Source organism: Apostichopus japonicus, chromosome 9, assembly GCF_037975245.1.
Source record: "Apostichopus japonicus isolate 1M-3 chromosome 9, ASM3797524v1, whole genome shotgun sequence".
NCBI lineage: Eukaryota > Metazoa > Echinodermata > Holothuroidea > Aspidochirotida > Stichopodidae > Apostichopus > Apostichopus japonicus.
The window spans coordinates 11623159-11650159 of record NC_092569.1 but is presented as its reverse complement, the minus strand read 5'-3'; the positions used below and the strand labels follow the sequence as shown (position 1 = coordinate 11650159).

The 27001-nt window shown below is 36.1% G+C and overlaps 1 protein-coding gene across 1 annotated transcript; it reads right to left on the bottom strand.

Annotated features, from left to right (window-relative positions):
• Positions 1-11129: 11129 nt before the first annotated feature.
• Positions 11130-26785, bottom strand: LOC139974543 (uncharacterized). The gene is made up of 6 exons (XM_071981754.1): positions 26648-26785; positions 25853-25918; positions 17467-18260; positions 14541-14843; positions 12843-13119; positions 11130-12069 (listed from the first exon to the last, which is right to left on the bottom strand). Exons 1-6 carry the CDS (start codon positions 26727-26729, stop codon positions 11792-11794), a joined length of 1800 nt encoding a protein of 599 aa, XP_071837855.1. The 5' UTR covers positions 26730-26785; the 3' UTR covers positions 11130-11791.
• Between the last annotated feature and the right edge of the window lie 216 nt (positions 26786-27001).

The following is a 27001-nucleotide window of genomic DNA, read 5'->3' as shown; positions in this document are numbered from 1 at the left end:
ACCATTTTCATCTGTTATACTGGAAATAACGTACTCTTTATATTGAAAGATCGGGTATTTGTACTATTTGGGTGTGTCTACGGTGATCACGTTACCGATGCGTGATTTAAGAGTTCCTATCAGAATAAATTCTTGCACAAGTTAGGTCAAACTTAAAGAGTGAAAGCAGCTTGCATTTTGAAGAGATCAATGACGTCACTCTTCGATAGGATTGACCTTTATTATACTCTAAAAGGTGCTCAGCCTGGACAGTTTTAAGGAGTGATTTTTACATATTTGGAAGTAATATTTGCAACATAATTCCGCATTTCAATCATATGAATTCACTGGACACTAATATATAGTGAAACTCTTACTCTCACACAAGTAAGAGTTATAATGCCATACACGTTACTTTGATGACATGGAGCAATTTTAGTTGATGATGAACTGCACATTCCGTAATGTTACGCCAGTAGTTAATATTAAGCAGTGAGATAATGCTACAACATACAAATATGAATAAAGCGATTATCTTTGCATAATTTGCCATAATCGGACATATGCACCGATACGGTTAACTTTCCATTGCTTGAGTTACACATGTGGCAAATTTTAAGCGGCAAAATACAAATAGAAACAAATATACCAGCGATAATCTTAATCAAAACCTAATATCATATGTTAATCTGAAGATTCTACTATTGCATTAAATGATACAGCCAATCAGTTTCAGAGGAAGTACAGTCCAGATGTGTAAAATTGATGAGCGATTATTATTATTATTTTATTTTTTAGGAAATGGGTTTCTGTACTTTACAATAATTGTATGGCTTGCGTAATCAAAAACGGCTACTTAACAGGTTACTTCCGTATTGGTAGAGGAGTTAGGCACGGTTGCCCCTTGAGCCCTTATTTGTTTATTTTATGTGCAGAACTCTTATCACTTAGTGTTTTGCATAATAAGGAAATAAGGGGCCTTTGTGTAGGAAACTATCATTTCAAACTTTTACAGTATGCTGATGATACTGTTTCGTTTTAGATACCTCTAGAGGTTCATTACAGAAAACTTTGCAAATTTTAAGTGACTTGAAGGAAGCCTCTGGGTTGGTTATCAATTATAATAAGTCTGTTCTTTTCCTCTTGGCTCTTTTGCTCGTGATTGGCCTTTTACTTCATTCAGTGGTATTGCTGTTAGCAGTGGACCAGCTAGCTATTTGGGCATTTTCTTTACGAACAATAGAAATGATTTGTTTGAGCTTAACTATACTCCAAAGTTATCCCGGCTAAAATCATGCCTACGTTCGTGGTCTGTCAGGGATATGACCCCAATTGGCCGGAATACCATAGTAAAGTCTCTTGCCCTTTCGCAACTTGTTTCTTGTGTTTCTATTCCTTGTCTTACCTAACCCTCCCTCTAGTTTTGTTAAAGATGTGGAAAAGAATCATCTTTGATTTTATTTGGTGTGGGCGCCCTGACAAGGTTAAGAGGAGTACTATGATTAATAATATTGATGAAGGAGGACTAAGGGTTACACACATTGATAGTTTTATGAAATCCTTAAAATGTACTTGGGTTCGCCGTTATTTTTCTGTTAATGAGAGCCCTTGGAAAATATTTTTCACTTGCCGTTTTAAAGCCATATGGAAATAAATTCTTCTTCCAGTGTAATTGTTCAAAAACGGATATTAGTTTTATTAAGAATATATTTCTCCGCCAAGTTTTGGATGCTTGGTGTGAAGTATCTTATGCCCCACTTAATAATAATTTTGGAAATGAGTATATCTGGAATAATTCCAGTGTAAAAATTAACAGTAAGACCATTTTTTATGATATTCTGTTCAAAAAGGGGATTATGAAAATTGCCGACTTTTTTGATGTTAATAATAGACCTCTTGATTTCCTTACTTTTGTTAGGACCTACAATATTGGTAATTTTGCGTTTATTCACTACTGCTCGTCATTGGAAAATCGGCATACAGGATACCGATAATAACCCTACTGTCAGTGAACTCTTACTTGAGAAAATTATGGGTAATTATTCCGTTTCCCACATACTTTATCCGGTTTTTCTAAAAGGGGTAACCTCTTTGCCCACCTCACTTAAAAAGTGGAACACTGTTTATTCTTTTGAATCTGAGCAGTGGGCGATGTTGTTTAGGATGCCATACAAGAGTATTACTGAAGCACGTTTGCAATATGTTCAGTTCAAATTTTTGCATAGAATTATCCCTACTAAGAAATTGCTTTATTGAACACCTTTTTTTCGGAATGTAGCCTGGTCTCCTATTTTATTTTAGATATTGAGAGACGACTATTGAACAAGCAGAGTAATAATAATAATAATAATAATAATAATAATAATAATAATAATAATAATAATAATAATAATAATAATAATAATAATAATAATAATAATAATAATAATAATAATAATAATAATAATAATAATAATAATAATAATAATAATAATAATAATAATAATAATAATAATAATAATAATAATAATAATAATAATAATAACAATTTATTTTGTAAAGCGTAAAATCCACAAAAGTGCTCTAAAACGCTATGTAACAGCAAAAAAAATAATATATGACATAAAATATGTAGTAAAAATGCAGAATTAAATACAATATAAATGAGTATGAAAAATAAAAAGCATGCACGTTTGAGTTTGTTGGAGTAATTGCACATGAAAATAATTTAATACACAGTTTAAATATTGCAGTAATGCTGTCTAAAAAGGAAGGTTTTCAGCTTTGACTTTAATGTCGTAAGACTAGAAACAGTTCTGAGTTCAGCTGACAGCTCATTCCAGAGGCTCTGTTCCCATAGCTGTTTGTCTTGGTGATCGGCACCTCCAGACGACTCTGACCAGCAGAACTATACTAGGATATTTCTCAAACGCAGAGAGATTATTCTTAGCTATTTAGGGAGAGTTGTTTATTACTAAGACCCTGTCATACGGTAAAAAACAAACTAAATTTGATACAATTACTTTGGTTTTGTGTCTCCTGTTGATATAAGTTATTGCTATAGGCTGTAGGCACACATCAGAAAATCCAGCGATTAATACGAATAAGCACCGGACGGTGAAAGGCTTAAGTTCGTTAGAAATCAGATTTGTTTTCAGTAAACAATTTAAAGCGTGCTAAACTTTGCCATTATTTAGTCTGTTCCTACATTTTGGAGCTGCAACATTAAGAATGACACGAAAAGGAACTTACAAATGTGTAACATCTTTTTTTATGCAGACTGGTACAATGTTACTAAACGACTTCAAGTTGAAAGGAATAATTTTGAAATATAGTCACTCACATTCAACCGGGGGGGGGGGGTAGGAGCGGGGGGGGCACCGGGGGGAACGTGCCCCCACTCTTTTTTTCCAAAATAGCAAATGTGCCTTACTGGCAAAGAAAATGTGCCCCTTTGATGAAGAGCTGTCTTTTGTATATCTTAAGCCTTTGTTAATTTTAATATTTTATTTTAATAATTTATTTTTAGTCTGTACATGCTATTTTTTAAAATGGCATCCCATATCTTTTTGTACCACGGTTAACAATAAACAATCTCAATAAATAGTATTGATAGCATACTAACACGTCACATATATTTAAGTGATATGGCCGGGGTGTACCGGTTTTTAGCATAACGAGTGGTGGTTGTGGGATGAGAAAGTGCCCCTCTGGTGTTATGTCCCCCTCCCCCACTTTTTGGAAGCTTCTCACCCCCTGCTTTCAACCATGAGACATTATAGATGATAAATAAGAATCCCGAGGCAATTGTCAGTTTTGTGATAACGTACTTTAGATCAAGAGTGAGGTGTAGCAGTTTCCTTACGCTATATCTGGAAGATAATTATTTGGAGAGTTCATTGACAGATATTATGGGGCAAACATGAATTTCATAATTATCGTTTCTTGGCAAGAAATGTAATTAATGTCTTTCTCTCCTTATATATTCGACAGGTTTGTTGATATTCACTAATGTTATATATCCAAGTGTAATTAATGATAGATCTTGCCTGTAAAAGATGCAATTTCAGCCTAAGACTGGAATCGTATTTTTGATTAGTCGATACATTTATACGATCGGTCTCATGGTATTGACACATAGCTAGGCCATGTTTGTCTGCACGTGTACACCGAATTACTCGTGGGGACGGTATGATAGGCTTACAGCGTTTAACTTGCGTTGTGGAGCATGTGCTACGTGGTTTCATTTGACGCTACAGATGTCATTTGCAAGAGAGTTTTACCTGTGCTGTGGCCGATTGGATAGAGGCGTTGGCATTTGAAGCAATGAGGCTTAAAAATCGGGAGGTTCCGGGTTCGATACCCGGCCGGGTCAAAGTAAGGAGGGTTTTTTTCATCCAAGAGCAATCTACGGTTTTTCCATCTGAAGTGACTTTCTAAATTGAAAAGATCCCAAATTTGAGTAAAAATATTAAATTGGAAACCATCCAACGTGTAAGTTGTCATCTATAAGCCTTTGTGGGTTTTTACCACATTTGTGGTCGTTTAAGCCCCGTAAAAATAACTGCGGATTATTATTATTATTAACTCAAGTTATCTTTAGTACATGAACAAGTCATAGCCGTAACCTTGATATGTATGTTGTTAAGAATGATTCTTAGTTGATTGAGCATATCTAGGTCAGTAGTATTTAATCCTAGAATCAGAAGTTCATACTATACAGTAGTACACTAACAAGACATTGAAACTACATGTAAATCAAGGTAGGAATTTCCTGTCGTCCAAATGAGGACGCTAGAGCAGAATAGCTTAAGCTGAAATGTTTAAAGTACCAGGCGTGTCAACATTATATACGATTTATACGTTTATATCATAAAAGGGCGGGTTCTTACAGTGATCGTTTGTGTATCACATAACATATTGTGAATCTACTGAGATATATCAGACAATTTGATCTTTAATAAAATTATTGTAGATGTTATGATTAGTGAATCACTTACAGTAACTGGTATTTATGATTATTTTTATGAGTTGCTGTGAATACAGTTTTAGTAACATTCATGATATTACTTTAAAATCAACACTGTTTTGTCATCGATACGTTTATTGGAGTAACTAAGGTGTTAAGGAGGTTGTTTTTTGGATCTTGTACACCCCTACAACCACTAGTATGCATTTGTATCATATTTTCTTGCTAAGATGAATAATCTAGTTTTAGTGTGTACTGTTGAGTGCTTGAGTAGATATCAAGGGTATTGATTAGTACACAATTGGTTTCGGGAGACTTGTTAGCTGGTCACGTCACTTCAATTTCTGTATGTAACATTTAAGGGACATTTCGTGTCAAATCACGGATGGATGTTGATAGACCCTCTTCATTGACATTCATTTTATAGTAAATTTTATATTGCAAATAGTATTTGTTTATATGACATTGAAATATGAACACAATTGAATTAAATGACGTTGAAGTATATTACCCGGGCTCAGAAACATGTGGAATAGCACAGAAGGCGAAAACGTTACTTTGCAAAAATCTCAAACTATGAGGAATTTTCATAAAAATAAGGCAAACTGCTCTTCTGTTTTTTTGTTGTACAAACAGGGCGGTACTATACCTCTTCCAGAAAAAAATCAACAGATCTTTCAATGTGACGCGTTTTGAGTTATTAGCTTTCAAACACCTCTTTTTGTACTTCAGAGCAACTTTACAACCTCACAAATTAATATTGGGAAAAGCTAGAACCCTGAAAGTTGGTAAGTTGTAAGAACTTTATACAAGTAATTAAAACAAAATATCTTCATAGCTCTCACATGGTTACGTTGGTAAAAATAAAATGGCATAAAAACCCCTTCCTCATGCTGAATCGCAGCATGACATAGCAACTTTAGATCTTGCAAACATATTACAGGAAATCATTGTAATCATTTGTATTGTTTAGACTAGGCATAATAACCTCCGAAAGAATCCTGAAGCAATAGTTTAGGATCAATTTATCACTAAACATAGCACATTATTTAGTGAAAAATATTCCAAAATTGAATATTTTGGCATTTTTTAAGTTGACCTATCTCTACAAGACAGTGCATGCTTGTATAGCCTTTTATCTCTATTTTCCATTTTATATGGGATAGAGTCTATTGGCGTCTGTAATGGAAAGGTAGTAAAATGTTTAATTGCTGAGAAATCAGACCTCAAAATTCAAGAAAATGCCAAAATGTCATGGTTGCGACAAATTGCGGAATTTTCAAAGTGTGATAAATCAGCCATTTTAAAAGCAATGCAACTGAACTTTTCAAAAGAGATTTATGCTTATTTATGATGTTCCAAGCATACACTAAATTGGTAATTTTTAAAAGAGGTCGAACCGCAACATTCTACAACATTTAGTGATTTGATATTGAATGACCAAATGAGAGATAAGATGAATTTGTTTGAAGAAAAAGTACCAGACACACATGAAACTTATCATTATCGCGTAACGACAACATCTTTAATTTCTTGCTCTCCCTTAAATATTTAACAGAGAAGCTGGAAGGCCACATAACTATTTTTATTTTGGCTTTGGTTAGAAGAAAAAGGTGTAGCTTGTTCACCCCACATACCCTGGATCTGCGCCTGGACATCCCCACCACTTTGCCTTTGTAAGTGGAATCAATTTATGTCATTTTAAAGAAAGGAAATGTGACGGCTTGATGAAAACTTCATCTAATGAATGTGTTTCAATGCATGTAGTGTTAGTGACACTTGAGGTCATGACGTAACTGTTTCGGACTCCCGAAAAGAAAACTCAATTTATTCCACCGACGCACCATTTGTTGATGAATGTATAGGCTGTATGGCAGATTAAGTCATAATTCATTTCTTAATGTTGAGAAAGTGAGGTGGGAATGGGGCGATATTACATTCACGTACTTCTTAGGGCGAACTATAGCAAGGCGATTCCGTGTAATACAGTGTGGTGTGGAAGGTTGAAGTATCGCCCAAAAGTAGTGACAGTTCCCATATTGTTGTATGTGGATTAGAGACACAAACAGTGTCCCTTGAAAGTTGTGTTGTTTTCTAAACGGTAGTATAGTCATGATGTTTTTCTCTACTCCCCCCTCAAACACAAACGCCTGTATAATTTTTTTGTATAGTTGTCATTTACACTTGTGTAAAAACCTTTCTCCTCTCTTTCCCAAGGAAGCACAGATAAAGATGAAGACAGTGGATTTACAGGTCTTGAAGTTTTTATGAGGTGTGGTTATCAATCTGATTTTCAATGTGATTGGCCTCAACAATTCAATGCAATCACAATACAGAATCAACGTACAAACGTAATGATGGCTAAGTTATAGCAACAGACTAGTACACTGAAAGTTAGCTGAGTGTACATATTCAACCTTAACTTAACGTACCTAGTTCAGTACAATAATTGACGCCAGCAATTTGGAGGCACTGAATAAAAGACGCAATATACAAGAACAGAGTCAATAACGCAAAACTAATGCACTACGTCAATAACACAAAACGAAGGCACTGCGTCAATAACGCAAACCGAACACACTGCGTCAATAACGCACAACGAATGCACTACGTCAATAAGGCAAAACGAGCGTATTGCGTCACTAACGCAAAACGAACGCACTGCGTTAATAGCACAATCTACCTAGTGTAGTTTGGTACACAATCACTCAGAATACTTTATTTTGATCTATCCTACGCAGAATGCAGACCGCATATTACCAAAATATTCAAACTTGTTTCTGGGAAATGTTATACAATGAAAACAATACTGTACTTAGACTGTGGATACAGTTACGTTAGCACAGTTCTCGAATAACTGCATCTTTTATGTCAAAACTACAATTCCAGTAAATTCATCACAATGATCAATTAATGCCAGATGATTCCTTTAATAATATATTATATCATAAATTAATGTTAAAAGGAAATGGAGCCCCGTCAAACTGCTGTCTCAACATTAATAACTACTGGCCTAGTTGTGTCAGTTACGCCACGTGAGCTTTACCCCGAATGACCTAATGTCTTATTAGTACTCGTAATATTAGATAAACATTACGATATTCACGTTAAATACGTTTATCAATGATTTTACATTTTGAAAGGACTTACCTAAAATATGCTGATGCTGATCTTACTGGGAGACACTATCCAGAGACCCTCAGCTACCGTGCGTTCTTCAGTTGCTTTTTCAGTTATACATAGCCTACGTTATACATATGTGTGGGTAACAGGAATGATGAAGTTTGGTAATTTTATATTCAAGGTATTGGTTCTTTTGTACAGTGCTCTTGAGCATGTTTTATTTCATGATAACAGCACTTTAATATATGGTATTTATTATATATTATTATTATTCTGTTGCAACAGCAAATAATTTGATTGGTTGCACATTGCGCATAACGCGAGCCCTTAGCTAATATAAAAACAACAGTTCTTGTGATGAGCTTTAACAGACAGAGCTGAACCATACTGCCAGGAAATCTATTCTGAACGTCCGCCGTACCTGGGAGAAGTTACAAAACATTTACACATGCTCCCGAGTTGCTTGCATGAAAAGCCACCGGCGGCATAAGTAGGCAATACAGAGTGAGTTACGTTACAATACTTACTTAGTTAGGTTTGCAATATATCTGTAATATATTTTAAGGTTAGGATGTATTTCCATTTCAAATCCAAAAGTTAATTGATAAATTTTAAAGTTAATTGAATCAACCGTGATTGTTGTTCCTTTTCATATGATATACGAGGTTTATTTCACTTGAAAACCGTCCCAGCGCAATGATAAATGATGGCATTTATATACGTAATACAGAAAAAAATATGAATTGTGAACTTAAGCATGCTATTCCCCCATTGCATATGCTTAAACGTTTAAGACTTACAAACTGTCGGGATGCTAATGTTGAAAGGGTGGGGTGGGGGCCGGGATTGGGCGGGTGTAAGGAGTGGGGTTGGGCGGGGCTATCTTTAGACATTTACTTAATTAACTTTACAACATTAACTTATGACTTTGATTTTCTGACTGACATATCTTCCATCTTTTCTTATTAGATTACAGAAACTTTCTTGTTATCAAGCCTTCAATTGACCTTTCACCTTTCATAATTTTAAAGTCATAAGTCCTTAGCAGATTGCACTTCCTACCCAACTTGAAGAAATTATCTTGCAAACTCGGCCAATAGATCAGTCAAATCAACCTCTGCACCCGCGGACACAAGCTAGCATCATTCTTAAGTGTATGCGAACAAATAAGAAATGTAGTTGCGTAAAAGACGCGTGGGCTGTTGAGCGTGGAAATTGCTCAATTTCACTGGAATATGTGATAGTCCTACCTGGCAGTCCTAACTGAAGGTGCTCACAGACGGGTTTTTTAGGCTTCATAGGAATATTTCCATGGCAGGAAATTATTCCACATGTTTTTTTGATAACCGTTAGTTGAGTTTGTAAAAGAATATTTCCATGGCAAGCAATTATTCCACATGGTGTTTTTGATAACAGTTAGTTGAGTTTGTAAAAGAGAAAGTTTGTAAAAGAGAAAGCAGTACAGGTACATGAAAAGGACGTAGATGATTACGTGAAGAATGTCAATAGTTAATAAGCTTTGTAACAGTTGATGCATAGCTGCCAACAAACTGGCGTCTTTTAACATCACACCGCACGACAAAATCAATTTTAAAAATATCAAACACCAATAGACTTTTTAACAACATGTATTGACACAAACGTTTATCACAAAGTAAATTTTACATCAATATGATATACATAAATAACTCAAAGAAGCATTTCGGCGATAAATATTGTTGTGTAAAAGTAAGTAATAGGAGGGGCCTCTTTTTAGCTTGTGCCATCATGAAGTTGCGGATTCTGAAATACTTAAGTATCGTACGTGTGTCTGACTAATACAGCAGCAGCGACATCAGTTCACCTCTTTAAGTGGTTTTGTTCTTGATAGGAATACAACAGGTTGGTTTCTCCCACTGGTAGATAATATTCCTACAAAAGCAAAACATTGTATTTTTTTTTAAAACTGTTAAGTTCTTAGGAGACAACGGAGTGATCGATTTTCTTTCTTTTTAAGTCCCAGATATGTTTTGAGAGCTCAGTTTCTTTTGATAACGTAAGTTGCGGAAATATTTGATATGGTTGTTGTAGCTTGCCTTGAGGCTTCGACTAACCAGACCGATGTATACGGCTGTCTCTTGACCAGTAGTGACCTTTGCTTTGTACATTATATCGCTGACGAGACATTCCCCGGACAGGGGGCAGTCGCTATTTTTTTCTGCAATGAAAGTTATTTCACTGGTCTCCTGGTTTGCTTTCGATATAATCTTGTTATTGCGGGCTTTTATAATATGTTGCATATTCCTCATACAGGTATAGCCTATTTTGATGTTGTTCTTGTTATATATATTGTGTAATCGATCACTTCATTTCTTGGGAAACCCTAAAAGTGTAATCTCTCTATGGAATAAAGTTCTTCATATTAAGAAGCAGAGCCGACAAAAGCTACAACTCAATCAACAAGCGTAGCGAATTTGTATCCAAATGTCGTCATGGCAATCGTTCAAAGAAACCACCTAACCACCCACAAAGGAAATAGTCGTCCTTGCAAGATCGATCCATCCATCCATCCATCCATCCATCCATCCATCCATCCATCCATCCATCCATCCATCCATCCATCCATCCATCCATCCATCCATCCATCCATCCATCCATCCATCCATCCATCCATCCATCCATCCATCCATCCATCCATCCATCCATCCATCCATCCATCCATCCATCCATCCATCCATCCATCCATCCATCCATCCATCCATCCATCCATCCATCCATCCATCCATCCATCCATCCATCCATCCATCCATCCATCCATCCATCCATCCATCCATCCATCCATCCATCCATCCATCCATCCATCCATCCATCCATCCATCCATCCATCCATCCATCCATCCATCCATCCATCCATCCATCCATCCATCCATCCATCCATCCATCCATCCATCCATACACTCAATGACAAGGAAAAGGTTATATGAGTATTTGTTAACAATAATAAAGTTGATGATTTCCACAAATTATTTAAAAAAAATAATAACTACTTCGAAACTATTTCAATTGAAACACGTCCAGTTAATTACAGTGTTAACTCGCATGATTAATAATAATATATGGTATCACAATGAATGAGCAAACACAAATGCTACATTAGGACCACAACAAACACACACTCCATGTCAATTCAACAATAGATTTAACAAATTCCATGCAGGAGCCTATCTTACAATTGGCTTATGTTGATATGATGTCTTCTCAAATGTCGAATATGGGACAAACTGTCGGAAAACTGTTGATTTGAACAGTGATACTGCAATACCTAGTAACGAGATTTTGGAATCTAAAAAGATTCTTGATGTTTCCTTAGTTTGGAGGGAACATTTTCATTTACGAAGTGTAAATTGTTTTTTAATTTAAATAAAATAAAATTCTCAATTAATTTAATATCAATGGGAAATATTTTGTTGTTGTAATGTAAATAATGGACTAAAAGAATGATACAAGATTACGTTACTGTACTGTATTAAATCTGAACATGACAACATCTGAGGCAATATGAATCTGCTGAAATTGCAATAAATTTTACCTTCATATGACGAAATATTAACAAGTATGAATGATATTATTTCAGGCTCGATGTGGGGTTTCCGGCTCGTAAATATCTCTTAGAATACACTATAAGTCTTATTCATTTAATCTATGGTGAAGCGTCTGCTTACTCTGTCTAAGGATACAGAAAATTGAAGATATTTGCTACATTTAATCACGTACAGGTCGAATCTTCATCTCGCTGTATTTGATGTTATGGTCAGGTCCTGGTAGGTTGTTCCAACAGATAGAGGAATGGCCCGCACAACAACCCGTAGTGGAAGGAATGACACTAGCGAAGTAGTTGCCATTGAGATTGGAATTACAGCACCTGTTGTGCCACCACGCGCCTTGTCTGATTACCGCACAGTGACGAGTATCCATATCATTATCTTGATCGTAAGTACTAAAGAAACTGTTGAACTGATATTTCAAAGCATTTGCGTTGTCTGTTAAGACAAAAGAGAAAAGATACATAATACACTCGCGTTTAAGCCGCATAACCCTTTTCCACCCTAGTGCGTATAATATAAAATATCACATATCATTAAGAAACTTTTAATCACAATCTCTTTCATATTAGAAATATTGATTTAAAATATATCACACGATTAGAGTGTAATACTGAGGGGCACTCATTGTTAAATTTTGAACGGTAAAGTAATATTACTCCACACTAGCAATAAAGTTCAAAATCTTTCCCCTCTTTATATTGCTGATACGGTAGAGTGATATCTATGACAGATCATGAAAAAAAAAGGCCCCATGCATTTATAGCATGATTACGAAAAAACTATACGTTCAATATTTTGCTAATACTTAATCATTCGTCAAAAACGTATACATAACGTATAACCCATATATTTCGTGTTTTTTCTACAAAACGTTTTGATATCCAAATGGAGAATATAAACTTAGAACAAGTAAATGGCACAACTATAGAGGGACAATAAATAAGTTCCAAATATATGTAGAATAAGCCGTGACAATGGCTTTATTATAATTATGTTATGATTAATTGGAAAAATTAGCATATTTTATGATTGTGCTTAATAATTTGTTCAGATAAAAAAATATTTATGAAGTTATTTACATTAATGGAGATAGAAATTGGTAACCTAGATGGCAAAAGATGGAAACATCCCCATTATTCATTTAACTCACAGAGGGTATTTCGTACTTCTGCTGTTCCGCCTTTACCCGTTTTATCTATTAAACTCACCTGTACTGGTTCCAGCTGTCCCGCTGTAAGTTCCCACCGCGGACAGACGGTACTTGTCATTTTCATCGTTGATACGGAAAGAGTCATATTCAGCGAAGTGTGGAGTCCATTCCCTGTCGACCAGATCAATCCGGATTTGATAGTTATCTTGATTGGTGATGTAATACAGCTTGTCATTACCCAACCAAAATTCATGAACGATCTGACCAAAGCCTTCTTTGTAGCTGGTCCAGTTACGGTAAAAATCAACAGAACCATTAACTCGACGTTGGAACACCTGAAATCAAAATAAATTAAGGACTTCCTAAGATTTACAAAGTTATACCAAACTCAGAAGTCATGGGAATATTTATGAAGACTTACGTGACAGAACCAAAGGATGAACATAAATAAGTCAGTTACCGAGTACTTTAAGAGCATAATCGAATATAAGACAATCCATAATAATCAGAAAAAGAAGATTGGCATTTTACGAGCTTATGCTAGTTGACTTCTAGTGGCAATCACATAAAGAAAACAAAATTACAAGAGAGTACCGATATTGTCACTATTCTGTTACACTCAGGGGATAGGAGCCGGAGGAAGGGGGCACTGGGGCATTTTTATTTGTTATTATTCACGTGCACCATAATAGTGTTGATGTGTAAATGTGTAAAATAATTGTGTCATGCATGCAAACATATAAGTCAACATTTTAAGTTCAGCTTATAATGTTTTATGTTAGTTGTTTTATAATATTCATTATCATACAGTTTTATATGTTTTCTAATTACATGTGTTTTGAGTAATGCAATACTAGTATACTTCTTGAATTCGATCTTCTCTGGTTTGTGATATTTCGACTCCCTTGTAATCAATATAGCACACTCGACATGTACCTTCTTTTTATTCAACGTTATTGTCTGCAATTCATTTAAATACGTTTTTAACACCTTCCCCCATTGCCATATACAATCTATGTTCAACAAAATCAATAAGTTAAGAAGTAATCAATGTATCAATGTAACTTATATACGTGAAGTGCGTTTTCCCCCTGATAACATATGTATTGGTCCATAATGTCATCGTATACCGGACTATAGGAAATATCAACTCATTTCTCAAAAAACAAATTTTATGAATGTTGATTATGTGACACGGCAAAAGAGATTGTGTGTACGACGAGTCGGTTGAACATTCAACGCAGCTTATTTTTGATGGATGAGATCGCGTTTTTTTCTTCTCCCTGTCGTGGGCAACATATTTCTTAAGTAATGTAACATTTCACTTCGGTGTAAGGTAGCGTGTACTCTTTGAGGGAAAAGTAGAATTCTAAAATAAACGCTTGAAACGTTTGTCGTTTTTAACAATGTATCATTAAAGAGTACGGTAAGCCAGATCAGTTAATTGGTTTAATTAATGGTGTAGATACCACTGTTGTTACAACCAGCATTGTATTTGTATTTGTAATAAGTAATGGTTTAAGGTTAAAAATTTGAACGTAGCAATCACAGACAAACAAATAGAATGCAACGGAGGACAATCCGGATTTGTCACAATCTTTCAGTCTGTATCTGTGTAATGCTAATTAAAATAAACTAATGACGCAAGTAATTACTTAATATTAAACATCAGTAAATAGTTTATGTCATCTGTGATTCATTATTTGTGAATTATATACCAAAGGCCTACAGAAATCTAGATTCTATTATGACTTACCGTCCATCCACCTCCGTCAGCCATGTTGCAATACACTGGAAATGGTGATCCAGGCCAGCCAGTTGGTTTAATGGTGTAGATACCACTTTCGTTAATACCAGCAGTATATACATCTTGGCAGTTAGTCAGCACACATACGTTTCCATCACCATGGTAACCAGTCTTGCAGTAACATTGACGAACATTGTTTTGTTCCTCACACAGTGCATTGGGGCTGCAACTGTATACGTCATCCCACGTGACATTGCCATTGATACAGTGAGCCCTTCTTGTACAATCAGGGTTGACATAAAATCCGCCGGCCTGTGCAATAGCAACGTGGTTGTAAACAGTGATAGTAAATTACAACAATCAGTGGCGGAGGTTTCTTGTCAGAAGTGGGGGGGGGGGGGTTGCAGGCCATTGATGAAATAAAAAGTCATAACTGCTGGCTCACTATCTAAGTGGAGCGCCACCATAAGTTGGCGCAAAGTGCACAAGAATTTTTTGGCAAGTATTGCCTCCCAGATTGCAGTAAATGGCACTGCCCAGGCCTTGAAAAGCTGCATTTAACCAGGGGCGTATGCAGGATTTTCTAACCCGAGGGGGCGCAAAGTACTATCTAAGCGGAGGGCCACCATTGGTTATCGCGCAGCGTTCAAGCAAATTTCTGGTTTTGGTACCCCCCAGATCACCGGAAATGGCACTTCTCGGGCTTGAAACTGACCAACCATATGTACACTTTTGCCTGAGAGTCAAGTATTTCCAAATACTTTTTTCTCATCTATAACCTTTTTGAAGATTGTTACCAGTCACACATCATATTTGACTTCATCACGTATCCTGTGGATCATTGCTTTTGTAGGTGATTCTTCATCGCGGCCCACAATACCCGTCAGCCCCACTGTTCAGAATTTGAAAATTAACAATTCTCGTGAATAAATTCACTTCAAAACATACCCATAATGTTGCACAAAATATCATCTATGGACAACCGATATAGAAAAACCTCCTTCAAACTCTAACAGACGGGTCAAAATTGCACGAGTATGATGAAGTATGATGAAGAATGTTGGTCGGGGAATTTTCGAAAATTCAGACAGCTACTAAAAAATTTCGCTGAAGGAAATAAATATATACTAGATATTTGCGAAACCGAACAATACACACATCGACAGTTTTGAGCATGGGCGCTGATCAGTCTTGGATAATGGTGGGGACGCGTGTCTGTTCTCTGACACTATCTAAGCGGAGCGCGACCATGGGTTCGCGCGTAGCGTACGAAGTTTTTTTGGCAAATATACCTCCCAGGTCGCCAGAATAACACTTTCCAGACCTAATGATGCTCCTAAACCTCCTTAAGTTTTAGATCTCATGGCTTAGAAATTTAGTTTGGAGAAATACATGGGCGTCTGCAGAAAGAAAATCAGGGGACAAATAATCCAAGTAGACTTTTGCATATACGATGGGTCTAGGGTCCTCTCCCAGAAAACAAATATAGACTGCCGCAAATGCGATTTCAGTCCTATATTTAACAACTGTGGATAAAATACAATAAAATGAGAACTGCTGCATGTCATTTGCACAATGCTGGATCAAACTGCGCCAAAGTTCAATACACTGATGTGTTACTATAATGAAAAGCAAATTTTTTCGTTTTTTCATGTTGTATTCTCAACTTGTAAATAAACGGTCACCATGGGTTATATAGCCTATCGGCCGTATCCAACAACTTTTTCTGAATCGCATGCGCTCTACCAGTGCAACATATAGGATACAGTACAATTCATTTCAGTGCAGTTTTCTCGCGTGGGTGCAAAATATTCTGGAGTACCGTATGTTGTTTTATTAGCTGTCCTTGATACTCTCAGTCAGTTACAGCATAATAGTTCTACACTAACCATATCACAGGTTTACATACAAGAACAAAGTCTCAAACCTAATTTACATTTGAGTTCAGGTGAGTTTTCACATGATTCAAGTGAAGTTTCCAAACAATCTACATTCATCACATACTCCAAACTTTGCCAAAATAGTCCTAACTTCTAAGGTAGTCCCCTACAACACAACCATTGTAATTATCAATTCATGCCTAAAAACAATAAGAGTACATTTTTACCAAACGGTGCTGTGTAAAACGTAAGGCACGTGCGGCGAAATCAACCTCGCATTCATAGTGCCAAAGCGCGCTAGCCTAGCGACAGATTTCGACACTCATATTGCCTACGTACATGTACTTAGAAACACCTCGTTGAAGTTGGCAAGTGTATACAGTTCCAAAGCTATTCAACAGCAACAAAACGTTATTTTGTGTATGTCTGTTGTGGGGTGAAGTTAGCGCTATGAGCTACAAGTTCCAATGCGCAAGGTGGGGGAAAGGGGCTAGAAATAATGTGTGGGTCAATTCTAACTCAGTTTTCGGTCGTTAATTGTTCATGTAGCCTACCAGGTAAAAGTTTGAAATGACTTTAACAATTTCAAATTTAATGATTTGATTTATAATGCCATTTGGAGCACATAACATAGGCTATAACAGAACATTACTGGCAAAAATTAGGGGGGGTTGATTGTGTGGGCCAACCCCCCTCTTCAAAAAGTGGGGGTGGGGGTTAAAACCCCCCCCAACCCCCCTGTTTCTCAGCCACTGACAACAATAATAGGAATAACTATAACGATAATAATGATAATGATAACTGTAGTGACGAAGATGACGACGACGACGATGACGATTAAAATGACGATGACGATGACCACGATTTTAATGATAATTTTTTTGCTGTCGGCATAAAGAATGGATAGCAGTATATCAAAATTAACGAAGATTCAAGGGGGGAAACTGGCAGAATACCGTCATTTGTACTTGAATTTAAACATCTGAAAGTCATTTATTTTATATTAAATGACTTATCGATATCTGGCTGCAGAAGTAAAGAATTGGGAAACTCACCGAAATGCTTGCATTCACACTTGTCATTTGACATGTGCAATTCTCAGGTGCCGCACAGACCATTTCATTGTCATCATTGTAGCATCGCAGCTGACCACGTAGGCAGACAGTCGGGGTTGATAAACGAGTTGTGTCGATTGACTGAGAGGAGCTTTCAACTGGCGGTGAGGTGGTGCTCTGCGCTGTTGTTTCAACCGAGGACACCGTAGTGTCAGGCAAGGAGGAGAGTGTGTTAATCGGCGGTGAGGTGGTGCTCTGCGTGGTTGTTTCAACTGAGGACACCGTAGTGTCAGGCAAGGAGGAGAGTGTGTTAATCGGCGGTGAGGTGGTGCTCTGCGTGGTTGTTTCAACTGGGGACACCGTAGTGTCAGGCAAAGAGGAGAGTGTGTTAATCGGTGGTGAGGTGCTGCTCTGCGTGGTTGTTTCAACCGAGGACACCGCAGTGTCCGGCAAAGAGGAGAGTGTGCTAATCGGCGGTAAGGTGGTGCTCTGCGTGGTTGTTTCAACCGAGGACACCGTAGTGTCAGGCAAAGAGGAGAGTGTGTTAATCGGTGGTGAGGTGATGCTCTGCGTGGTTGTTTCAACCGAGGACACCGCAGTGTCAGGCAAAGAGGAGAGTGTGCTAATCGGCGGTAAGGTGGTGCTCTGCGTGGTTGTTTCAACCGAGGACACCGTAGTGTCCGGCAAAGAGGAGAGTGTGCTAATCGGCGGTGAGGTTTTGCTCTGCGTGGTTGTTTCAACTGGGGACACCGTAGTGTCAGGCAAGGAGTTGGTGCTCTGCTTGGTAGTATCATCTTAAATAGAGAACACAATTAAAGGTGAATTTGTTATAGGTAAATAAAGAGGTTCGTTCTTTCTCTGTGTTTGCAACATGCGAAAATCTTGAGAAAACAGATGTAAATTCTGTTGGTATTTCACACCTTTCAATTAATCAGTTCCTCTTAAGTTTGTCTCTATTAATGAAAAAAAAAAATAGGATGTCTGGAGTATGAAACGAACATGGAACAGTAGAAATATCCATAAATTCCTGTTCCGCTCGATTACAAGTAAAGTAAAAACTAAAATACCTGACAGATATTTAACAATTATTATTTAAAAAAATATCTTCTTAGCTGACTTCGCTTTTGGTCATTCCACATATTCAAACTGTTTAGCTTCGTCTTTATAGGACAAGCAGTGTTTTTCTATTCTTGTCAGCCTCTTAGCAAAGTCATGTGACTCTGTAGAGAAACAGTAAAAGCTGACAGACAGTGATGGTGTGAAAAAGGTGGTGCTCTTTCTGATGGTGTAAAGATGTATCACCTAAAGGCATCAGTAGTTTTCTCCTTGATGGACAGAGGATGGTTACAGCGCTAGCTCCATCCTCATCGCACTAAATATTCATATATGATAGGGGGTTAAGCAGGAGAAACAGTCAAATACAACGAAGAAGTGTGCAAATAACCATCTGATTATTGCAGATGACGAAGTCAAATTCTTGCTAGATTAAAGGGGTATGAGTAACCTTAAATCAGTGTTTAAATGTAAAGGTGAAATACCGGGATCATGTCGATTTTGTCATTTCTGCGATACAGTCAGTACGCGTGATATTGAAGTATAACCTAACTTTAGCTCTTACGTTGTTAGGCTAGGTTAGGCCAGATCCTTTCCCTGATGTAGTAAATACGCTGTACTAGCTATGAGATAGTATAGGCTAGTATTTGTATAGTAAGTACTTTCGGACTAGTCCTAAGTCTAGACCTAAGTAAGTATATTCCTACTGTGCGTCATACTCAAAGCAAGACCTTCCCTAATTAACGACCGCCTCTAGTGACTACTTCTACCAAATGCGAGTAATTGTGGTGTACGGTAACTTCTGAGGGCACACCTAATCAAAGCCACACATTTATAGTGATATTATGCATAGACCTTTGTGCTCTTGAGTCAGTACACTTTAGTCTTAGACCCTGTAGGCCTAGCCTGCCTTCGCTTTTAAAAGACTATAGGCCTGGGTTATACTACTAGTGGTCTACATGTTCGGGAAATGGCTATTAGTGATTGCCGACAGTGAAAGAAGAGATTAACCTCTGAGTGCAAAACTTACACATGCTAGGCTATAACCAGTTAAGCTATACTATTTAATTTAAAAAATGATAATTTTGTACTATTCATTTATAAAAGCCAAGAAACTTGTGTATGGATAATCTCAATCTAGACTATACTTGAATGTAAATTAGGGGGGGGGGGGGTACTTGTTTGTCAAACTTAAAAAATGTTTGGCTGAAATTAATTAGGCTAAGCCTACCCATGCAATGATATAGGTATAGCCTAGGCCTAGTCACAAATACGTTTTATCCACGTGAGACATGTAAAAATGAAACACCACATAACTAGGTCACAGCTTTGCACTCCTAATGTTATAAGCCTCACGCTATAAAACAGAAATGAGTTTTATTACATCTCATGTTGTTCTTATTCTACAATTATACTCCCCAGAAGTAGGTTTTGAAGCACTGTCAGTGAGGCAGATTATATTTTAATGGTAGGCACAGCAGATCATGAATTTGGTGTAAATCTCAATAAACTGAACTGCCATAGCAGGGACTCCTTATATCATTGATTTTCTGAACATTAAAAAGGGACACATTTACAGTAAGGCATATTATGTTTCCGTATATATCACAGCAGATCATGAAATTGGTGTAAATCTCAATAAACCGAACTGCCCATAACAGGATTCCTTATGGTATTGATTTCTGAACATTCAAAAAGGAACACATATACAGTTTTCATGGGAGAGAATGTTTGTATGGATACAAACTGATAAGTATTTAAACATGGTACAACACTCAAATAAAGACCGTAAATGTAATTGATTTTGTTTTACTTTGAAACTATTTCTAACAAAGGTGACCGGCTTCTGTTAGGTGCAGAAATAAATAACTCTTTCTGCTGTTATGTGTTATTTTGTTTGGCAGAAATGGAAGATTTGTCCCAAGAGGAGCTAACAGCCATGACAAAGTACAAGAAACACACAACCTTGAGCCTTCCATTACCGTACTTGCAAAGTACATGAAAAATCTGTAGGCTGCAGTTTACTTAGCCCTATGGTGGTATATTGTAGTTGAGCAATTACAACTCATACCATCAAGTCAAAAGTCCAACACAAAAATGAGTTGCAAGGTGATTGATACCATGTATAAGTTATGCATGTAGAGGTCAATTGAGGTCACTGCGATCATTGCAATATACCATTATCTCATACTTCCATACACTTCCTCCTATTAAAGTGTTAAAAGATATCGATTTATCTTTGCACAAGATTGATCTCTTACCCGCCGCAAATTGTGGAAGCATAACTTGAAGCCACTGCGAAGTCATCAATTTTATATTAGATGAATTTCTTGTGATAGAGAAATTCAGTTAAATTAAAGTGCATCTATCTTAGAAATGTCAAAACAGAGAGGCCAAATCAGGACTGTACAACACTTAATTGTACACTATTCTAAGCATATCCTACATTCTGTATTGCAGATGGCAAGTCTCTGACTTCTAGTTTTATTTATCCATGGTATAAACAAAGAGTGTGACCATGGCCTTCAGTAAAGTGTCAGTCCTTTTTAAAATTGTTGCCATAGAGCAGTGAGCTATCTTGGCTATCTTGGAAAAGGGGGGGGGGGGGGTTGGGAGAAAATGTAAACTTTCAGTGAATGTTATTTTACTGTATCAAATTTAAACAATTTCACAAATTTTTTGTTGCAGATGAACTTGGCATTTTCTCTTGTCACTCTGTTGTTTTGGGGAATTTCAACATCGAAGGGTGCAAGGGTGCATCATTGCAATAATTCATATACATGTAAAACAAGTAATTTTCATTTGTTAGATTTATGTTTAATCTACATGGAATTGTGCTAGATGATAGCCCACTGATTATTGGTAAAGTGGAACCAGTTTAGATCTGTAAGGAAATTAAGGAAATTGAACAATTTATTTACTGAGGTATCAGCAAGAAGCAACAGGACTTTGCAAAGCATGGAAACAAATTTGTCTAAAGCGAAGAGAAAATTGCTTGATAGAGAGCTTTCAGTGCTCCTACCTTCATCTACCATAAAATGACAACAGAAACAATGTTGAACCAGTATCACAACCTTTGGTTTGACTATAGGCTAAGTGCTGTAAATAACACTATTGACTCATTTTGCTCCAAGCGACGTGTAATGCACATTTACACATTTGACCTTCGCCTATTATGCAATTGGTATGTCAAGTTCACGAACACAGGCTGTGTGTACTTAAACCTCCATTTTCTTGTTTGTCGAAAAAGATCAGAGGAAATGACCGTGAAGAATCTTTAATCATTAATTGGCTGCCAACACAGTCTGTTACTGCACTTGCTATAAAAGATAAGCTAATGCAATTTATTCCTTTTCTACAACTGAAACTGATAAAAAATAATGTTTTCAAAAAGTTTGGCACAAACTAGTAGACTGTAGAAAGCGATTAATCTTCTTTTTCATTCCAGTTCGTTAACACACCATTTATTACTTTCATTGCTTCATTCCTTTCCTAGATTGGTACAAACTGGAAGAGGTGAAAAATGAGAAATTGAGAGAGGCTACCAAGTAACACAGCTTTGCAGTAGTAGAAGGATGTCTTTGGCTTGGATGATGCACATCAAGAATGTGATTGTAGCTGATTTTATGAGAAACAATTTGATCATCTCTTTGAACATCTCTCTGTCCACAATTGATAATACATGTTGGTACAACTTCAATTAAACTTGCATAGAGATGCCCTGTGATGAAGAGACATGTGGAAGTGCTCAGGAATTTTATGTCGTAGGTCACTTAGGGGTCAGTTTAGTTAATTGTTTTGAAACGCTTCTTCCTGAGTCCACGGACGGACATGTGGATGATTGCAAAACGTGATCATAATTATGGTCATTCAGAATTTCAGAAAATTCATGTTCAAGGACACTTTGGTCTATTCTTTAACTACTTAACTGTTAGCTCAAAATCTTTTTAGATTAATCTTTCTTGTTATCATAATAAGCTTTAACTTACCACTTTCTATTGGAGTTAAAATGATTTGCACAAGTATGTGAGGTCCAAGGATGAGCTTATGACTAAAACATTAATGGTATTGTTGGAAGCCTAATTATTGTCTTGCAGATGTTCGGTTTGCCTGTGCAAAGTGGTAAAATATAATTGTAAATTCAATTAAAAATATGAATTAATTACCAATAAGTAAATAATTAGACTAAAAAAAATAAATTTGGTATTAGGTCATCCTAATCAACATCAATGTGAACATAGATCTTCTAAGACCTTCCTATCTAGTTTAATGGTAATCAGTATAGGCCCCAAATTATAGCACGCTATAATTGCAAGAAGTTTTCAAAAAGTACCTTCCTGGAGGTCTTTACTCTCCAATTAGTCTCAGACATATTTAAGGAGCACACAAGATGCATGGCTGAATGGGAAAATTTCCTCAAAGGTTGTAATAAAAACAGTTTAAGAATTCTGACCAAAGGTGACCACATTTGAATATCTAGCATGTTTGCGGCTAATACAGCATACATTTAAAGAAAAGAAGCTACTGACACTGGGCTGAATTTTGTCGTAACAAAGGTTATTGGGAGAGAGGCTTTGATCAAGTTTTTCAAGAGAGGATTTCTTGTTCTACACTGAAAACTGTTCAAGTGATTTTCAAGTTGTATCCTTGTGCAAAAGTGCTGATCAAGGTCTTGGTATCCCTGTTACATTTCACAGTTGATGTCGAACAATCAGAGCTTCAGCATGTGACGATGGTTATGCTGTAAATATGTCCTCAAAATGTTGTTTTTAGTATTGCATTTCTTTTATTAATTCATTGTATAAGTATTTGAGGAATGAATTAAACTAAATTGCGAAAGTTCACTTAGTACTCAAAATTTAAAAGTAATGGAGATGCAAATAAAGTTAGCTTTCAATAGCATTGATGATGTTATTTTATAATTTATGTTTTGCTTTTTCTCAATTTGAATGTATTGCTACTGAAATGGAGAATACGGTGGCATACCAAATAGTATTAACAAGGAATGAGATGGAAAATCTGTTTAATATTAACCAGGATAATGGTGACATAAACCAGGAAATGTTGTTTAATTTGACCAGGAAAGAGGTGAAATATTTCATGACATTAACCAGGATAGTATTAGCATCAACCAGGAAAAGTGTGGTAAATTTGACCAGGAGAGGTGAAATATTTCATTATATTAACCAGGATAGAATTAGCATCAACCAGGAAACTCATTTTTGTGGGACCGTTCCACTAAATAAACGGGAAGGCGGGGCTGGGGGGTGGGGGCAACTTATGAGCGTAAGAGTCCCGTCCGCCCAAAATTGACCAAAATATACGTTCATTCTGAGTAATATTAGAAGGCGCTTAACCACATGACAAAATATAAAATTCCTGGCATATTATAAAATATCCACATAAAGATTGTCACATTATGCTTATTAAATTCTAGTTTGACGTTTCAGTGACTCTGTAAATAACGATATCCCATTATGTTTACCTGAAATGAACAGCGATTGTCCTAAATAGGATGTTAATTTGATAACTCGTCAATTAAAAAAGGATAAAAGAGTTAATACTTGTGGATAGGACAACATCCCTTGGTGCGTATTTACATGTTTCTCTTCTGAATGAGTCCCAATATACACATCATATTTCCATGAAAGCTTGCAAAATAGTGAAATCCCTAGCCTGTGGAAAACGGCATTAACATTCCCTGTTCCAAATTTCAAGTGAAGAATCTCCAATATGTAAATGATTTTAGACCAATTGATTTAGCGAGTATTGTATTTAACATTATGCAAAAGCTTCTTCTGCCACAGTTGATGGTTAGGTTTAAATCAGTATGGGGATAAACGTCAATTTGCTTACAGAAAATATGTACCATGTGATTTTACGTATCCATGAAGTTGTGTCCCAATTGAATAACAAGCTAAACACTATGTCAAAGGTGCTTTACCTGGATTTCTCTTCAATACGATCAAGTTAATTAAAGATTAATCTGGAATTATTACTGATCCATGGCTATTACATTGGTTATAGCTCATTTCATAACGACAGGTTTAACGACAAGTTAAATTAGAAAAGGACTATAAAAGTTGGGTCCATTGTCTGCTCTACTGTTTGCTTTATACACGGACGAAATTAAATCTAACGACCATCTCTCAGTCACAAAATATGCTTATGAAACTGCATTATCATGCAAAATATACAAGATTTCATTTGTCGATCATCCTTTCAATTATCAGCAATATGTTAATGATATAGTTTTCAACAAACCATCGAAAGGACATATTGCTCATTCCCAAAAACTTGGAAGGAATTGTGTTTTGCTAACATTAACATAATATATGAAGGCCGCTTGTCGTCTAGATCACAAAGTTTTAAAATAAATGCATCAGAGGTTGAGAAAACATCAAAAACTGACTAATTATGGGTACGCATTAGCGAAAACCTGACATTAAATTGTCATATATGGAATATATTGAGCAGAGTGCATTATTTGGTCTCTAGTTTAGCATAAATCGTGTCAAGTTTTAACACAGGGATCTATTCTGTACCTGTTTGGTACAACTTCACGTCATCGAGGGATAAAGAATCGAATGATTAAGTATCTTAAGAAACGTTTTTTCAAGCTTTGGTAGCCTATTTCACAAGTGCCAACAGTAAAAAAAAATCTACCTTTTTTTGTGTGTACAATCTCCACTTAGATAAATGATCATGTAAAAAAAAAACAATGAACGTAAGCAAGCATAAAGAACGTCTTCGACTATATATATATATACATATATATGTATATATGTTGATTCTAGTTGTCTGATGATCGCTAAAACGCGTGAAACTCCGAGTTACAACTACTAGTGTTCCACTAGTCTCAACTAGTCTCAACATATATTCCGCTCTGTCCACTGGACATAGAGCACTCTGCGCCAAGATAGACGCCAACCAACTAACTCTATATATAAATATATATATATATATATATATATATATATATATGTATATATATATATATATATACATATATATATATATATATATTTATTTATTTCGTATTGGTATGTATGTAGCGTTTATTATCCTTGGTTCTCCAATGTATGTAGCCTACATCTCTAACATATCTTTTCAACCGATGTTTCAAGCTGTTGATTCTATGAATGTTCCCCAAAGGAAAAATATGAGAAAACAGATGATCGCATCCATTTCAGCAAAATTCCATAAACTTTTATAAAGTTTTCTTGTTAGTACTTTAACCTTAACTATAGCAGGAAAATGAATGGAAAATTGTATATTATGTTGTAATCACTTAGGACAAGATCTAGTTGAACTATAGAAATGAAAGTCTCACCATTTGTTGAACCTTTGTAACAACTTCCTCCTACACCAGGAAACTTCTCCGCAAATTTACACAATCCTAAAACGAAATGACAAAACAAAAGGCACATTGGACTTTACTAATGATTACAAGTTTGTCACGGGAGCATGTCCGCGTTTGAGGAGGATTGGGGTGGGAGCGGAAGGGTGAATTACCATTTCAAGAGGATCGGATTTGCTTTCAGCATAATTTTTTTTCTCAGAATGTTGAATTCAAATTGTAGAAAGTGTAGTTACATCTGTTTCTAACTCATTTCTTGAATTCAAAGTTGTTCCAGATCTGTTTCGTATGTTTATTTTTATTTTGCACATAACCAATGTAGTCAAATATCTGAGCTGCTTTGATTTCTTCCTTCTTTATTAAACATAAAAGTGCGTTTTAATTCGTTATTATTTATTACATAAATTGATATATAGGTTTCCGTCTACAAACTTACTCTTGTCATATACCTTGATATATTCGTGCCAAATTTCCGATTACAATCATAATCGTAAGTTATATCGTAACTTTGAGTAACCATAGAAACACCAAGTAAAAAAAAACAGAGTATAGCAATCACCCAATTACACCATATACAGAACGTCACATCACTGCTGACAGAACAAACTGTATTATTTGAAAATAAAAGTGGATTATGCTACAAGTACATCAGGGTCTTGCTGGTTCTTATTCTAGGTTCAAGCAACAGACTGTATGCATATTTACTTTATTTAAGTTGTCAAATGCATGATAAGGAACGGACAAAATATATAAATAAAGAATACTCACTGCCTGCTGCTAAAGATGTACCAAAACATGCCATGAAAATAAGAAGGTGTTGGAAACATATGCTATTTTCTTTAACAGCCATGTTTTTCAGTTGTTCTCAGATTTGAGCAGAGTCTGATTCAAAATGTTCGGTACATGTTCTAATGTACTATATCATGGTTTTTACATTGCCATATGTTGTCGAGCTTTTAAGAGATTCATGCATATTCATCAATTCACTAAAGGTTGGGTCTCTTTTTCTAATCTCTGCGCAGTAGGGAAGTTTAACGAATCGTAGGAGGCTAATATGTTAATCAGTTAATTAGATGGGAGGAGACAATAACATGGCTGGCTGGCTAGATATTTTAATATGAA

Excerpts from the sequence above, each read along its gene's own strand:
- LOC139974543 (XM_071981754.1), bottom strand. The coding sequence starts at position 26,729 with ATGGCTGTTAAAGAAAATAGCATATGTTTCCAACACCTTCTTATTTTC. Across the intron at positions 14,844-17,466 it reads GTGTGAATGCAAGCATTTCG|GCCGGCGGATTTTATGTCAA; the intron begins GTGAGTTTCCCA and ends GCTATTGCACAG. Across the intron at positions 13,120-14,540 it reads CTGACGGAGGTGGATGGACG|GTGTTCCAACGTCGAGTTAA; the intron begins GTAAGTCATAAT and ends TTTTGATTTCAG.